Source organism: Puma concolor, chromosome D2 (genome assembly GCF_028749965.1).
Source record: "Puma concolor isolate L17-30 chromosome D2, mPumCon1.1.hap2, whole genome shotgun sequence".
NCBI lineage: Eukaryota > Metazoa > Chordata > Mammalia > Carnivora > Felidae > Puma > Puma concolor.
The window spans coordinates 5,765,254-5,782,336 of record NC_141677.1 but is presented as its reverse complement, the minus strand read 5'-3'; the positions used below and the strand labels follow the sequence as shown (position 1 = coordinate 5,782,336).

The 17,083-nt window shown below is 41.1% G+C and overlaps 1 protein-coding gene across 4 annotated transcripts in view; it reads left to right on the top strand.

Annotated features, from left to right (window-relative positions):
* PRKG1 (protein kinase cGMP-dependent 1) overlaps window positions 1-17,083 on the top strand; it is a 1,267,967-nt gene that overhangs the window by 460,805 nt on the left and 790,079 nt on the right. For all 4 annotated transcript variants that reach the window (XM_086679490.1, XM_086679489.1, XM_086679491.1 and 1 more), the window contains exon 3: window positions 2,047-2,160. In XM_086679490.1, coding sequence (XP_086535616.1) covers window positions 2,047-2,160 — 114 coding nt within the window. The remainder of the gene's footprint in view (window positions 1-2,046; window positions 2,161-17,083) is intronic.

Genomic DNA, 17,083 nt, shown 5'->3' with positions numbered 1-17,083 from the left:
AAACAATTACTTTCTCCATTAAAAAAAAGAAAAAACCAAACCTACTAACCTATAGGGATGTTGGTTGGTTTCTGGAATAGATAATGGAATATTCTGTTTCAGTATGCTGTAATAAGCCCTCCTTCCTTTTAGATAAGGAGTATGGTGAAAATAACACCAATAGTAAGAGCTAACATGTATTGACCGTCTTCTATATGCTGGGCATTGCACTCAGCATTGAACCTGCTGTATTATGTCATTTTGTCAACCGCTCCATGAGATAGGTGCTTTTCCTTTATCCACTTTCTTAATGAAGAAACTGGGGCATGGAGAAATTAATACCATGCCCAGAGTCACAAGGCTCATAAGGAACAGATAAGAGAACCAGAATTCAACTCCTGGTCTGACTTCTAATGACGTATAAACCTCCTAAATGCATAAAGTTCTGAGTCTGCTTCTCGTTCTCTGGTGGCAGATGAGATTCCTGAGGGGACAGGCTTACCCATGAAAGGGAAGGGGGGACATGCCATGGGCAAGGGACATCTGAGGCTTGTGAAAATATGAATTTACTGGGCTGGTTTTGATGTACCTATCAAGAGACAGAGTTTTATTTTCCGCGGTCAAGAAGTGAGGCATGACAAAAGCTAGACTGAATTTCGAGTGGCCAGACCCCCATAAGAGAGTATGTCCTAACTTTGTGAAATGTTGGACTTGTTCATCCCGGATAACTTCTTTCCACACAGAGGAGGTGCACCCACATGGTTCAAGAGTAGCGAATAGATTTTATGTGAAATTTTATCCTAATTACCACAGAATTCTCTCTCCACTGATACCATTTGCATGAAAATGGTTTCCGGGGTAGAACAAGGTTGTCTGAAGAGTTGACCCTGCATCACTGGTACATGGATTAACTTAACAAATAAAAGGATTTTTTTTTTGACATTTAGGATTTTATCCCCATAGGTGTCTGAGCAAATTAGCACATGAAACCTGTGATTTTACAAATGTTATTGCTTAGTTGAAAGTAGGTTGATTTTTTTTTTTTTTTAAGAGGGAGTGAGTTTAAAGCCCAACTCTACAAGTCAAATACTACAGGAAACACATCAATAAGGGGGCAATTATGAAATCAATGCCTGGGGGCCTGAAGTTTGGAGAGGACTTGGTGGTGTTACTTCCTTCCATGCACTAGCTAATGCCGCACAGACTTTGTCTTCTGTAGACTATGGATAAGTAACTTGGAAGAAAAATAGAAAGGGGGGATTGGTCTAGAATGCATTGTGTTGACTTTATTTCCCACTGCTGCCCCCCAATTTTGTGAGGTGATAGAATTTGTAGTGCACTTAGCTGCACCCTTTTAAAGTACATTTTTTCCATTTCTCTCATGAATAGAATTTGCCTTACTCACAAGCGGCACTATATATCCAGGGTCCTTGTGTCCCTGGTCTTTCCTTTCTTATCATTTCATTGTCCCAGTTCTTTGTGCACAGAGAACTCCCACGGACCCCCTATCCTCGTAGTTTGCTTTTCCTTATAGTCTGTGTTGCAGGGCTGGGAAACAGATAAAACAGTCTTGGCCGAGTCAGATAAGATGCTTACAAAGAAAACCTACCATGAGCTGCAATTAAACAGTGCCCAAGGGTCAAAGCAATCTCCCTTTCCCTAATCGCCATGCCTTACTCAAATGAGCATTCCCCAGTATGAAACGTGCTATAGAAAATGTACCTGCTTTCTCAGTCTTACCCTCGATTCAAGATGACATCAAAATCGGAATTACCAGAGTTTTCTAAAACTGGGAAAAACACACGTTTACTCTTTTGTCCCCTTTTTTCAGGCCTGCTTTCTGTTTTATCTCACAGTGCTATCAGCGATTTATTTAAAGAAGGGTGGCATCTCTTAACCGACTTGATTTATTGTTCCTCCATTGCCTCCGAGCTAAGACTTGATGTTCACTGGTAATTGCCTTGCAGTTTTAAACCTGAGCCCGGTATTCCTTCTTGCCAATGACAAATGCAACAGATGACATGAAGCATGGGAGAGAATTAAAGTAACGTTGTCTCTTCTTTTCAGATGGTAAGGTGGAAGTCACCAAAGAAGGTGTGAAGCTGTGCACCATGGGTCCAGGAAAGGTGTTCGGAGAGTTGGCAATTCTTTACAACTGTACCCGGACAGCTACCGTCAAGAGTAAGACTGTTTTCTTATTTTGCAAATATTGCCAGCGCCGTTTTCCCCTAGAGCTTTGAGATGTTGGTTGACGTACTTCCGGATTCAGTCTCTGTGATTTTGTTAATCTATAGTTTAATTCTCACCTTGCAATGGGGTTGATACATCTGTCCGCTGAAGGAGGGTTTGCAATCAGTTCTGCCTGACTTCAGTTGTTTCACTGACTTGTGGAAAATCTTCTTTTAACCTGGGATTCCTAGAAATTAAGATTTACAAAATGCGATCTCTTGATAAATTAAACAGAAGCAAGACCTTTTCGCTTGAAGCCGCATGCTGACACTTAAGGAATTTTTACGTATCTGTCTATTCTGGGTTACGTTCCCCCATAAATTCCACTTGTTCATTCATTGGGTTAGAAAAAATTTAAAGGAGAAATGTCCTTCATCTCATTCAAGCCTCATTGAGCGAGATATATCCTGAATTCTAAAATTGTGTCTGAGTATATTCTTGTCTTCAGCTGCTCATCAAGCTGTATATTATAGTATTTTTCTTTTCTACTGATTGAGCTTATTTTAAATCGGGGCAATAAAGCAACTTGTCTCCCTAATTTTACATATATGTGTATATATGATTTCTCTAGCAACTCATTACTCGGTAGAAGCAGCTGCAGGCGTTGGGGATTGGGGGGAGGTGGTGGTTTTAAATACTCCTTCCTGACTACAGGATATAATGAGTGTGTAACAAACAGAGCTGAATGCAAAAGGCAACAATGGAAGGTCCATTGCATCTTTAGGCAGATGTGTGTATTTCGTGTTGGCAATGTTCTTTGGTACACAATCCTGTGGCTCATCGCAATCACAAGTCACTTTGATTAGGTTTTCTTATCTTAAAAAAAAGTACTATTGGCAAAATGAAAAATTATCAATCAGTTTCAGCTGGATGCCATTGATTATTTTGTTTACTGTTTTTTTTTTTTTTCTCTCAAGTATGGCATGCGACTAACAATATGGCACTGAACCTTGGATTGTAAAGAATTCAAGAATGCATGGCCAGTCAGAAACCCAGAAATTGTCCTGTAGGTCTTGTTAGTGAATCGCCTTTTTATTCAGTTGCGATTGCGGCCCTTAGAGGATGAGTGCCTCATGATGTTTTATCTCGATCTTTGAAGGCAAGAAACTCTTTTGATTGATACGCACCATGTTTTTATTTTATGTGATCATTTAATTACATGACTCAAAGAATAATGAAGCCCAGTGAAGCATAACAGAATCTGCCACAACTTTAACTTGTTTAAAAAGTGCCTTAACTAGAAGAGAAGAGTAGTCATGACACTATTAAGTGAAACAGATTATACTGTCATGCTGCGTTTTATGAGAAATACATTCCTTGTAGGTCAAAAAAGGGACAGGAGTAACATATTTTGTTTAAAACAGGCTTTCTCGGGGCGCCTGGGTGGCGCAGTCGGTTAAGCGTCCGACTTCAGCCAGGTCACGATCTCGCGGTCCGTGAGTTCGAGCCCCGCGTCGGGCTCTGGGCTGATTGCTCGGAGCCTGGAGCCTGTTTCCGATTCTGTGTCTCCCTCTCTCTCTGCCCCTCCCCCGTTCATGCTCTGTCTCTCTCTGTCCCAAAAATAAATAAACGTTGAAAAAAAAAATTAAAAAAAAAAAAACAAAAAAACAGGCTTTCTCTGAATTGTGAATAGTGAACATTTTAAAATACTTCAGCCTTGTATACTGCTCGTTTAATTCTAATGAAAACCCCAATTCCCAAGAGGTCAACAGTTGGTAATAACATGTGCTTAATCTTTTGAAACTTTGAATTATTAAAGAAATATTTTAGATAGACTAAATAGTGCATTTAAATTTTATAGCAGAGATTTTTTTTTCATAAAATGATTGCTTTATGAAATTGATGAGTTTCCTATAAAATGGAGTTCATCTGCTGTAGCCTCTATTGTATTACTATTTGATCCGTTGAAAAACGTCCTGTGTATCTGATTGAGAAGGAACTGGGTGTTGAATGCAAATCACAATTCTAACCATTTGGGGCAATCAGAACATCTACATCAAAGAAAATGAGTAATGGAGCATCTTCTTTAACACAGACTCAGAAAAGGCACACATACGTGTGTGTGTGTGTGTGTGTGTGTGTGTGTGTGTGTGTGTGTTTCTTCATAGTGCCTACTTAAGATGTGGAGGTTGTACTGAGAAAAGAGCCTAAGGTTGATGGAGTGTAGACCTACCTCTGCGTTTATAGATGGAGAAGTTTCTGCATGAATGAGGAATAATATCTATTACCGAGAGATTCTGCGTATCGTGTAAAGAACTATAAGGTGTGAATAATGATTATTTCTTATTCAGGACCTTTTGTTCTGTCTTACACTATCCAGGGTGATTATACTTATGACCATGATCCTTAAGTACCACTTTAAATTTATGTTTAAATTAAACTTTCAGGCTGATCACTTTATAATTCTGATTATGTTCCATTATGGATGCTAATTTTACCAAACGACTACAGAAGAGAAACCCCCCAATGTTATCTTACTCTTCATGTGTGATATTACAAAATGGCCTTATTTGGCTTTTTAGATCCAGTCGTTTCTCAGGATTCAGGATTTTGTTGGCTCTTGTCCATTTTTGTTAGCCATCATTTTGCCAGTAATGACCATTTGGCATATGGATTCATCCACCTGGGTGTGGCAGTCTACCTCTCAGGACTTCACTCCACCTACTCAATAGCTTGCCTATCCATGCCTCTTTCTTTCTCACTTCTGTGGGATGTGACCCCATTTGTGTTGACATCACCTATTTTGTTTCTGATCTCTTTCTCCTATCTTTCTCCCTAGGTCAGCCTGAAAGCTGCCTAGCATTTTAATGCATTTTTAATCTCACAGTGGTAACTAAATCCTAGGTGACAGTCAAGAGTTCCTCCATGTACATGAGTCATTTCTTGTTCAAAAGAGCACTTTTTTTTTGAAATTGTATCAGGCCATGAATAAATAAATCCCAGTGACTTCCCGCTAACAAATAGGATTCTATTACCTGTGGGCTTTTTTTTTTTTACTTACGGTACCAAAAAAGTTGTTTTCTTTTTAAAGCTCAAAATTGATAGATGCTGTAAAATATGATAAGCTTGTTCATAGTGTTTCAACCAAAAGAAGTGCCATGATGGTTTGAAACAAGCTCCTTGTTTTTCATTTGGGAGACATCAATTAACATGCCTCAGAAAATAAACGTATACTACTGGTTATTACGGTAACACCAGGAGAGGGGTCTGATAGCACCAAGAATAACTCTTTAAAACATTGAAACCATAAGGACATAGACAACCTGATAGGATAGTGCAGGAAATCTACATTCAGAGTCCATTCCTGTCTTGTAAAACAGCACCATTGATTTTTTCCCCCCCTTGAGGAATGAACATATCAAAATACATAAAATTAACATTTTGTTGGAAACAAATGTAATGGATGTCTTGAGGTCATTCGTGGCTTAAACACCCTCAAGTTTTCCCTGTTACCTGTGATAGGAACACGACCACTTGGACCATCCATCCTATCACAAACAGTCCAGATGCCCCGGGGAGGAACAAAAATCAATTGTTACATTTGATTACCACAACACCAAGCAGTATCTCCAATGGCAGTTGAACTTGACATCTTTATCTAAATATTTTGGGGTTGTGGAGACGAAAGAGTTTTACTGTCCATTTTCAAACCCCACAAAGGTTAGGGACTTCTAATACATCCTTCAGTAACCCTTGCTTCCTCGGTGCCCATACCTGGAAGCATGTTATTGTCTTGTCTTCCTAAAGTGTCGTTTCTGGTCATGATGTCACTTTTCACTTCCCTCACAGCTAAAGCAATATCCATTGATACTCAGTCTGGGCCTCTTACCTTGCTTCTTTGCCCAAGGTTCTTTAAAATCACACACACACACACACACACACACACACACACACACACACACACACACAAATGGAAACTTGAAGTTAATGGAAACCTAAAAATAGAAGGGACAAAGCATTTCATTTACAATGAGAAAGGGATTCAGTGACACTTGCCCTGTGTGTGAATTTGCAAGGACATTTATGGTATTATCCTGTTTTACCTGGATTTCCCACGACCATTTCTCATAACTACATAGTGATTTTTTTTTTTTTTGAGGTTTTATTTCTATGGCTCTTTGCTCCCAAATTCAGTTGTAGATGAATTGGGGTATTTTTGCCTGAAGATACTACATTGAAGTCTCTTCCTCCTATTCTGAGTGTCCTGTTCACAAATCCCCAAACCTTAGGCAGTAATTTATTCAAACACTCTCATCCAGGTAGACTGCAATATAATCCAAGAATAAAAGGTCTCTCTTTGTAGGAAAACCTCTCAACACTAGGGTAAGTTGATAACTGTGGAAAGTTATCTGCAAAATTGGTCTATGGGGGTGTGAGGCTCTTTTATGAATTGACTTGGGCAAAGTATCTGAGTAATTATTTTTTCCTTAGATTATGTATAACAAGTATTTAAAAATTCCTCAGCATTAAAATACTTGAGTACTATCACAAAAGAGCCTAAACATCCTACAAGAAATCTAACAAATCGGTGACTTTAGTAACATCTGCTAAAAATATCTTTCTGCCTTAGCTTTTGAATACTTTCAGGTTTACAGAAGCTTTCCTAGGATATTTGTACTGGGGGAGTGGACTCATTAAGATATTGCAAGATGTCAGAGACATTTTAAGAACACAGTGAAAAGGGTTGGATTTTTCGGTTTATTCTTGTTCTGAAAATTGAGTCTAGGCAGTAAGGTGTTTTGTACATTCCCACGTAGCTTGGTTTCAGACCTATTATTCAACCTGACTCAGAAAAATCTGCCTACTGTCAAAACAGACAAACAAAAATTCTAAAGAATGCAAAAGAAATTGACCAACATTGTTTGTTCAGATACCTCTCTGATCTGTTCTGATACTTACAAGGTCAACAGTGCCTTTTATTGGTAAAGGAACAAAAGAAATGAATGCCAATTTCATTAATCCAAGGGAATCCTAGAGAAAGCTCTTCTAGTGGCCGTAACCTTACCTAGGAAGGTGATTGAATGAAGAAGTGAGCAATTAGACACTTGTTAGGAAAACACCATTGTCGAGTTCCAAAAAGCATCACTGAGGGTAGAGGTACATCCACGTGAGGAGATGAAGGGACATAGCCTGTGAGTACCCACCGCTGTCGTCTAGGTGGTTATTACCTGGGGTTTAATGAGCAGCACCAGTCCTGGACTGTCGGACTCCCTGCTCCATAGAACAAAGGCGGAGGAGAGAAGTATGCTAAATGAGAATGGCTCTGTTCTGCCTTCCAGAGGCCAATTAAAAACATGCAAGCTTTGCATCCTCCTAGTCTAATGCATGCCTGCTACTAACAATCCTGAAGGGAGAGAAGCAACAAAGTAAATTTAGGCTGCAGATGACTAGAAATATGGCCCTGATCACAGAAGGAACAGTCCAGGAACCTCCCAGGAATCGTCATCCTGGACAGCGAAACAGTGTTACGACAGCATCTTGGGGTAGCAGATACGTTGTTTAGTGAGTCAGCCACTATTCTGTTTAGGAAAATTCTTTTCTTGTCTTTTTTCTTTTCTTTTCTTTTCTTTTCTTTTCTTTTCTTTTCTTTTCTTTTCTTTCTTTCTTTCTTTCTTTCTTTCTTTCTTTCTTTCTTTCTTTCTTTCACAGATCACATTTGTCTCTTATGGAATGCTGTGAAATTAGTGACATAAATCCAACTATGTAATCCCTGAGAAATAAATTTCTTGATTAAAGGAATCAACTCACTAGGTACCAGTGATGCCACACAGCAGACTCACCTGAATAAATGCATGTGCAAAAGCTGTTGGATCTCCTTTCTCTATTGTTGAAGTGAAATGGAAGTGAATTTCGGAGAAGAGGAAAACCGTAAATTCCCATGTGTTTCTTTTACAAGATGAAGGGTTTTGTTTTGTTTTTTTTTTTTTTTTTTTAGTCTTGATGGGAATTGTTATAGTCAGAATTTATTTGATTTATATTTACTTCCAAAAAGAGATTGGAGTTCGGTATTGATTGGGCTTGATAGACAGGCGTATGTTAGCGATGCTTCTTGGGGGGGAAAGGGAGCATCTCTTAGGGTCCAAGGAGGGCAATATTACTTAATTCCTTCTTGTGGCTAGATTAAGGACTCTCGCCCTCCCTCTTTTAATGAATCCAGTACCTTGAGTGTTCCCTGTACCTAGGGAATAGTCAGCCTTTAACTGATGGGATATTATTTTTTAAGGATCGCAGATAATTTAATGGTAAATGTAACAATGGGCAAGGAAGGCTGATTGCTTTTTTAGCAGCTTCTTCAAGCTTGCAGAATTTTCCGCAAAGACCTGCATCATAAAAAACAACCACATAGGGGTGCCTGGTAGGCACAGTTGGTGGGGCGTGTGGCTCTTGATCTCAGGGTCATAAGGTCAAGCCCCATGTTGAGTGCAGAGATTACATTAAAATTTTTAAATTAATGTAGTCCATAGGGCGCCTGGGGGGCTCGGTCGGTTAAGCATCTGACTCTTGATTTCGGCTCAGGTCATGATCTCTTGGTTGTGAGTATGGAGCTGACTTTGATGGATCAAGGCTTGGCACAGAGCCTGCTTTGGATTCTCCCTCTGTGTCTCTCTCTACCTCTCCCTCTCTCTACCTCTCCCTCTCTCTCTCTCTTTCTCTCTCTCAATGAGTAAGTAAATATTAAAAAAACAAACAAACAAGTAATGTCCAAAAAATGCTCCCACATGGTGTAAAGTTTGCAGCGGGTTTAGTATATTGAATCTTAATTTATTTAAGAATTGTCTCAGAGAGAATTTACTATACTACTCTACTACTACAATAATTTAGTATTTAATCAGATGATTGCAGAAAAAGCGAGGTGGTAACGTAGGTCAGTACTGTATATTATGTCATTATTTTTCTAGAAAATGAAACATTCCTGTCCATGGATTGCGATGGCTGTCCAACGGGAATAAGGAAGAGAGCAGAGGACATCTGAGGGCTCAGAGTGATGCTCTAAACGTAGGGCTTTCGGGCATGGTGTGGTAGCACCCTCATTTTATTGCTGACACAACTGAGTTTAAGCGACTCGTCCCCTGTCCCCTAGCTGTGTAGTCAGAAGGAGGTCCATGACTGTGACACTGCGTTGCTCTCCTGCTGTCACAGGCCCTTACATTTCATCCACAGTGGCTCATTTTGCATTTAAACACAAGTGTATCTGTAGGAGCACTTCTATTGACCTTAGGCTTCATCTCCACAAAAAAGTTACACAGCATGTTGCCATTGTGGGTTTTTAAAATTTTTAGATGGTAACATATGGACCTACATTAAGTACATCTGTTAGGAAAGGATGAATCCTGAGATATAATGAGGAGAGGGTCATAAGCTTAAAGCCTTCGAGACACATAACAAGCAATCTGTACCAATTTGGGGATCTAGCTTTTGCAGTATACTGAGACACTTGAGTGTCTGATGCAATGAAACTTTATGGTTCAACATCTGAGACATCACTCAGTAGCTACACGTTTCTTTTACGGAATATATTAGTCAATGAATTTCTTAAAAGTAGGAGTTACAGAAGTTGAAACAGCAACTAAGAAACACCGAACAAAGGACTTTTAAATGTTATTTTTTGTGATGTAACAGATCGATTAAGGTACAAGAAAAAAAAAATTGAGCCGTGATACGCATGTTTTACTTTTGTTTCCCCCAGAGGAAACACAATCTCAGCAATTCATTGGCAAATCTGAGAGCCCGCTCTTCTTCTGGGACGTCCTTTGTGGACTGGATACATTTCTAAGTACCCATGGTAACAGTGCTTTATAATTTACAGCCTGTTCCCCGGGCATTATCTGATGTGACCCTCAAAATATCCCAATCGAGTAGGTGACAGAGGTTGTCCCTAATTTCCCGGGTGACAAAGTGGAGGCCAAGATCATGGAGTCCACAATCATTTACAAACCGTCTGATGCAAATTGACGTAGCAGCGTTGGAAACACTTAACTATAGACGACCCTCCCTCCCTTCCCTCAAATGTGTAGACCTTGAAACGAGTCTGTAACATGCCTGCTACCCCCACACAAGTGTAGACTCTTGATTAGGGAACTTCAAATGATCATTACAGTGTTTATCAAACTGTGGTGCCTGCAACAGCATCAGCGTCCTCCGGGCACTTGTTAGAAGATGCTGGAGATTTTGCATTTCTATCCATTCAGAAATCTTCGGGGCGGGTCACAGCAATCTGTCTGTGTAAACCAAGTTCTCCAGGTGATTGTGAAGCGTCCAGCGTTTGAGGACCACTGATCTATACCCTAAAGGTGCTTAATTTGTATTCAGATAACACTCTTCCCTGCATTCAAATGTCAGTGTTGAAGAATTCAAAGGAAATTTGCAGACACTAATAATAATTACTGTTCTTCTGGATATGCTTTTCTCTATTATTTTGTTGCTGTTGAGCAGAGATATTTAAGAAAAGTTGCATTTTTCTTTTAGAGTGAAACACACCATTGTTGGCTGACTACCAGCATTGTGCAGATTATTAACATATTCTTTTGAAGAAGAGTGAGAAGCAAAATTAAAAGAGAAACAGGTTGAGAGGGAAGGAAAAAATTAAAAAATCATGGACTGCTGGGCTATGTCGTTAACAAGAATAACTTTTAGATTTATTGAATTTGATGGCTAGCATGTTGGTAGGAAACAGAGCAAAGAAAAAAAGTTTTTTTGATTTTTGTTGTTCTTCCTCACGGTCACAAATATAGTTTGGATTAGGTGAAAACCAATATGGATGGGCATTTTGAAGAGAACAACTGACGTGGAGATGTCTGAATGAGTGCCCTGCTTTTCCCTGTTGGGTTAAATGCTTTTCCCTGTTGGGTTAAATCCAGTCCATTGGACCAAGAGTGGAAGAGGTCCTTTATAGTCCATGGAGGTGGTCATTGATCTAATTTACGGTGGGGGACCCAGCAGTCCTAGACGGATTGCAGATCTCTTGGCATCTAAAATGAGAGGATAAAAAGGCATCCATGTATTAGAGTCCTTGAGAAAGAATTGGGGGGAGGGCGATGATTAGAATTAAGATGGGTGGAGATCTGAGTTCTGGTGTGCTGCAGGTTGCTGGTGAGGAAGCTAGCCAGATCCTCCTTGCTGCACGAGTCTTGGAGAATTATTTTTACTGTGAACGTGGCAGTAGATGGTAGAAAATTAGTGTCAACTGCTCAGAAAGGCAGGGATGAGAGGGCTGAGAAATGATGGTAGCTTAGGAAGCTAGTCTGTGTGTTCTGTACCTAAGCCATTCTCTTACTCCTTCTCTCTAAAGGACAGTCTGCTTTACTAATAATCCACATTTTATGCCCTCGTAATTCCTCTCACTGTTGACTTGAAAGCGTTGTTGTCTGTAGTTTCCTGACGGGGATCGATCAGTGTTCTGCAAACTGTCTTCACAACTGAATTCTGTGTTTATTTCCAAAGCAAAATCTCACGGAGCGCTTTTGTGTGTGAAGTTTGTTAAGAGCGGCTTTTGTTGGTTACGGATGGGGGAGCAGCCTCCAGGGACCCCATCTAGCTGCTCTGAACCCCCTTATTCTTGATGTCGTCTTACGTGTCTCCCTGGTTTCAACACTTCTCTGGCGATTCTGTGGTTGTTGTTGTTCAAATAACACAGCGTGAAAAACACTGCTGTAGTTGAATCCAAGGGTACATGGTGTGTCTGAGTGGTAGTAATTTTTAATAAGCCATCTTCGTGCACTTACACAGGCTGTGAGCATGATCTCTAACCTTCACGATGGCCCCCTACCATAGGGAGCCATGGCAGGACTGCACTGATGAGGCAGCTGAGCCTTAGAAGGCTTCATTCACTTCCTTTAGGTCACACAGGTAGATTGCTAAGCTCTACCCCCTCTTTGGCATTTGCCAGGAAGACTCTGAACTCCATTGCCTGAAACTTTGTTCTTGGCAATTGGTAGGCAAAGATCCCACTTCCGATCTATGTCATCACTCATCTGGAATTTCTGAGACTCGTATCAAATTCCTGAGGCACTGGTAGACACCAGAGAGCATCACCCAAGAGAGGGCACGTCCCTACCATTTAAGTGTTGAGAGCCTAGTTGGAGAGAGTGGATAAAGGTAGATTATAAGGAATCCCTCGCAAACCAGAGACAGAGAAATAGAGGAATTTTGAGGGGGCAGGAGATGGCTCTGGGCTGGCATGGGCGGATGCCCACAGACACCGACCTAGGTCAGAATTAACGAGTAGACTAGTTCAGAGTACAGGATCTGGAATCCCGTTGCCCGGCTGGGTTCAGATTCTCGGCCACTCGCTCTGTGCCCGTCGGAAAATAATTTAATGGCTGTGAATCCTCCCTGGGCCTCAGTTCTTTAACCTTTAAATTGGTAAGGACCTACCTGATCATTATGGCGAAGACGAAACAAGGGGCTCTCTGCAAATAGCTTAGTGCAGGAAACTAGCACGTGGTGCATTCAGTAAGCACTAACTGATCTTCTGCCCCTGTTCTCTTTACAGCTAAAACTACAAAAGCAGGAAAGGATTATGTACTAGTTGGGACCTTAATTATCTGAAGAACCTGGGAAGTACCCCTGAGGAGCCCAGGGCATAGCTTGATACCCCACAGGTAGAGCAGTGGAAGAAAGGGAACAGGCCACATTCCCAAGGGTGACGTCCCTGGAGAGATCCCACATCCGGACAGAGACCTCCTTTTGCCACTACTACCCAGAAACATTGGTGCAGATGTACACTTTGAAAGAAGTGGTGTAAGAAGCCCCAACATCAAAACCGAAGTTTGGGTAAGAGTGTAGGGTGCGGTGATGGGATTACGCTTCTGCTTGGACGCGTGCCTTTGGACCTGGCGGAAGGAAGGAATATCTGTGCTGTCTGAAACCATCTTGTTCTCACGTCCCTCCTGGGCTGAATTCTCAAGACTTCCATGAGAAATGTGTGTGTTGGTGGTAAGTGTGCATGGCCCTGAATGGGTGCCTACTGCATCAAGGCCTTAGACAGATTAACAATAGATAGCTAGTGGACGTGCCTTTAAAATGGCAATTATTTTCCAAAGCAAGATTTCAGGCAAATGACACCTATAATTTGTATCTTAAGGTGCAGCCTGAAAACTCAAGACTTCTGGTGTACAATTAGTTTGGCCCCTTTGATTGCCTCAGGAAAAAACATTATCTTTTCTATATTTACCATGTTCTTTCTGGATAAATACAGTGGCGATGGCCGCAGTTATGGTTGAAATCCATTGTCTACCCCACTCTCTCCCACCCCAACATGTTCAGCCTCCTTACTTCCTGGCCAAAACCTTGGCCTTTCATCTGTATTTGAATTTAGCAATTCCTGGTTTCCCTAAAGTTAGAGTTACCCTGAGTTCTGGGAATTGTTCATATTTATTGCCTTTCACTTCATTGACTACTTTGAGGCAGAATTCTAACAATTTCCATGGAATGTACCACAGAAGAACATGCGATCACAGTTACCCATGAAGCTTGAGCATAACACAAAACAAAGTGAGCTGCTAATACACACACACACACATACGTATGTATACGTGTATATATGTATATGTATATATACACATGTATGTATGTATATATGTATACATACGTGTGTATATATATGTGTGTGTGTGTATATACACACACACACACACACACAGACACATACATACATACATATGGATTCTCAGCAATGTGAAATGGCCCAAACTATGTACAGTTCAAAATGTAATACATAGAGTTCTAAGACCATCGAGATCTATAAAATAGAGTTTCTGAAATGCTCAACGTCTCCTGAAGCTCAAATTTGAGATAGGGAGAGACCTGAGGTCTCAAGCATCCCTCCCTTTGTCTATCCTTATAATGTTTGAGGATTAATAAACACAGAAATGAGCTGTAGATGTTTGGAGGCCTTTTAAAAACGGATCAGGGCACGGGGCGCCTGGGTGGCGCAGTCGGTTGGGCGTCCGACTTCAGCCAGGTCACGATCTCGTGGTCTGTGAGTTTGAGCCCCGCGTCGGGCTCTGGGCTGATGGCTCAGAGCCTGGAGCCTGTTTCCGATTCTGTGTCTCCCTCTCTCTCTGCCCCTCCCCCGTTCATGCTCTGTCTCTCTCTGTCCCAAAAATAAATAAACATTGAAAAAAAAAAAAAAAAACGGATCAGGGCACTTTAAGAGTCTTAGATTTGAAAAGGCAGGAAAAGAAAGTCCTGAATGAGAGCTGTGATCTTTTATTTACTGATTCTCTGTCTCCTACTTGTACTTCTGGTTTTTCAGCCAGAATGGTTCAGGCCAAGAACAATAGTAAATAACTGTAAACACAGCAGGACTATTTTTCTGTACTGACGTTTTCCCTAATACTTCCTTGAATGAATTTAACGTGTCTTTACAATTTTTAAAAATATTTTTCTGATCGTAAAGATGTTGAGAAAATATGTAGATGTAAAGATTTCTTTTTTTTTTTTTAAACACTTATTTAATTTTGAGAGACAGAGAGAGACAGAGCATGAGCAGGGGAGGGACAGAGAGAAAGGGAGACACAGAATCCGAAGCAGGCTCCAGGCTGAGCTGTCAGCACAGAGCCCGACATGGGTCTCGAACTCACAAACCCCATGATCATGACCTGAGCCGAAGTCAGATGCTTCACCGACTAAGCCACCCAGGCACCCCTACATGTAAAGATTTCTTAACAAAGTCATTTAAAACCCTCTACCCAGAAAGAATACTGTGAACATGTTGCACTATCTTCTTTTCCTTCCTGGATGTCCTCAAAGGTAGGAACAGCCTGTTCCCCTGTTTCATGCACGCGCCAGTTCTGAACGTGGTTTATTTGTTGACATTTGATACGTGCTTCTGTTGTTCTTAAGGTTTTCTTGTGGGTCAAGGTGGCCGCATTTCGTTTCCATTTTCTCTTTGAGCCTTTCAGTCCTGTGCACAATTCTTGGGCCCCTTCTTCCAATCCTTGTTTGCCAGTGTTTTTCTGTTCATCGTTTGCCGTTAAACAGTGGTTTCTTTCCTGCTCTTGACGTGCACTATTCTTCTTGGTCCATGCGACCTGATCACTTGAATATTAATACTTTGTGTTCGTGTTTCACGAATACGTTGAGTTAGAAGTTCTTAGGCATGCTTTTTGTTAACAGAGCTGACGAAATGGGACTAGCAGGTCGTGGGAGAGAATTAGGTCTTCTCACATTTACGTTCAACTCGAATACTGACCTGCTGGTGGAGTTGGCACAGCTTCAACTTGAAGACGCAGCATTTGAATCTTCGTTTTTTCCGCACTTTTTGCAATGCTGTTCTGGCATTCTGTTTCAGGACTTACATGCTTTACTGAGTGGAGTCACTCACCGATAGCTTAAAATTCATGGAATAATTGTGTTGATTGATTTTAATTGCTCAGCAGAAGCCTTGCAAAAAAAAAAGATGAATACTGGCAAGTTGTCTTTATTTACAGGTGCGGCATTAACGTCTCAGAGCGTTTGTTATGTAGGCACTGGGTTTCTCTTCCGGATGAGCTAGGAAGGCATATAGATTTGTGGCATTTGGGGGAGCAGAGTTGGACTTCTTCTCCTATGAACTGATTCCAAGTTGCTCTTGTTGTTTGGAAGCCTGTGTTCATCCATGTGGTACACTGCTCAGGACAGTTTTCAAATTTCAAGATGAACTTGGTACAAGGACACCCACAGTCAGATAAGCTACCTTTGGATAGAATCTTCGTTTTCAAAAGGTGTTCTTCTGAAGTCCTCCCACGGTGGACACCTAGTTACGGCATTCCTGTGCTTTCTTGGACCAGGAAGGAGTGTCCATCCACGTAGGCGCTTCACAAGTATAACTTGCTCGTCACACTAGGCTTATCATTTCGGCTTGGAATGAAAACTCCATGCGCCGTATATTCTCCACAGCACTTGTACAGTTCAGACATCATCTTTTGGAGTAGAATGATGGTATTTATGCTCGGATCGCCTTCTTGGGACCTAAAAGAAAAGCTGCAGATGTTGATAACAAAGCCTGTGGCTAAGAGCCTTAAAGGTTTGACCTCCATGGAGTAGCTAGGAGCCCTGGCTTTGAGTCAATGGGGTGTCAAAGCCCATAAAAAACCTTTTCTCTTTCACAACAGAATGTTTAGAACATAGAGAACATTGATAGGAAGGTATTAATAAGGGTTATTGATAATATGGGGAGATGGGTAAATAGAATTTGAGGTCTTAACATTTTTTAATTAAATGGACAGTCAAAAGGGATGACAAAAGGCAGAGTTCAGAATGCTTATTAAGAAACATAAACATAAAAGCGAATTTTAATTTAAACAATAGTTTTGGGGGCACCTGGGTGGCTCAGTCAGTTAAGCGCCCGACTTCGGCTCAGGCCATGATCTCGCGGTCTGTGCGTTCAAGCCCCGCATCGGGCTCTGTGCTGACGGCTCGGAGCCTGGAGCCCGCTGCGGATTCTGTGTCTCCCTCTTTCTGCCCCTCCCTTGCTCATGCTTTGTCTCTGTCTCTCTCGAAAATAAATTAAACCTTAAAAAAATTTAAAAAGCAATAACTCCTATGGAAAAAATTGGTTTGGTTATTCCTCATGGAGGCCAAAACCTGGTGCATCCAGATGTGGGAAAGAGCTCTTAAAGATGAGAAAACGATTGTGGACATCGTCTCTGTGGCTCTTGGCTCGGTACACAGGAGACCGGAGGAAAGAGGGAAGGGCCGCCTAGTGTCCAAGCACGAGGGTGCGTTTACGAATAAAGGAAACCAATCGAGGTAACAAACATGCCTACCGTGCCTCATGTATGTGGCACTTAGTAAAACTCCTACATAATGGATTTCATCTGCTTTTGAAAAAAAATCAGTTTGAAATAAAGGGATGATATAAAGGAAAAGAACAATGGAGGAGCTTTGAATA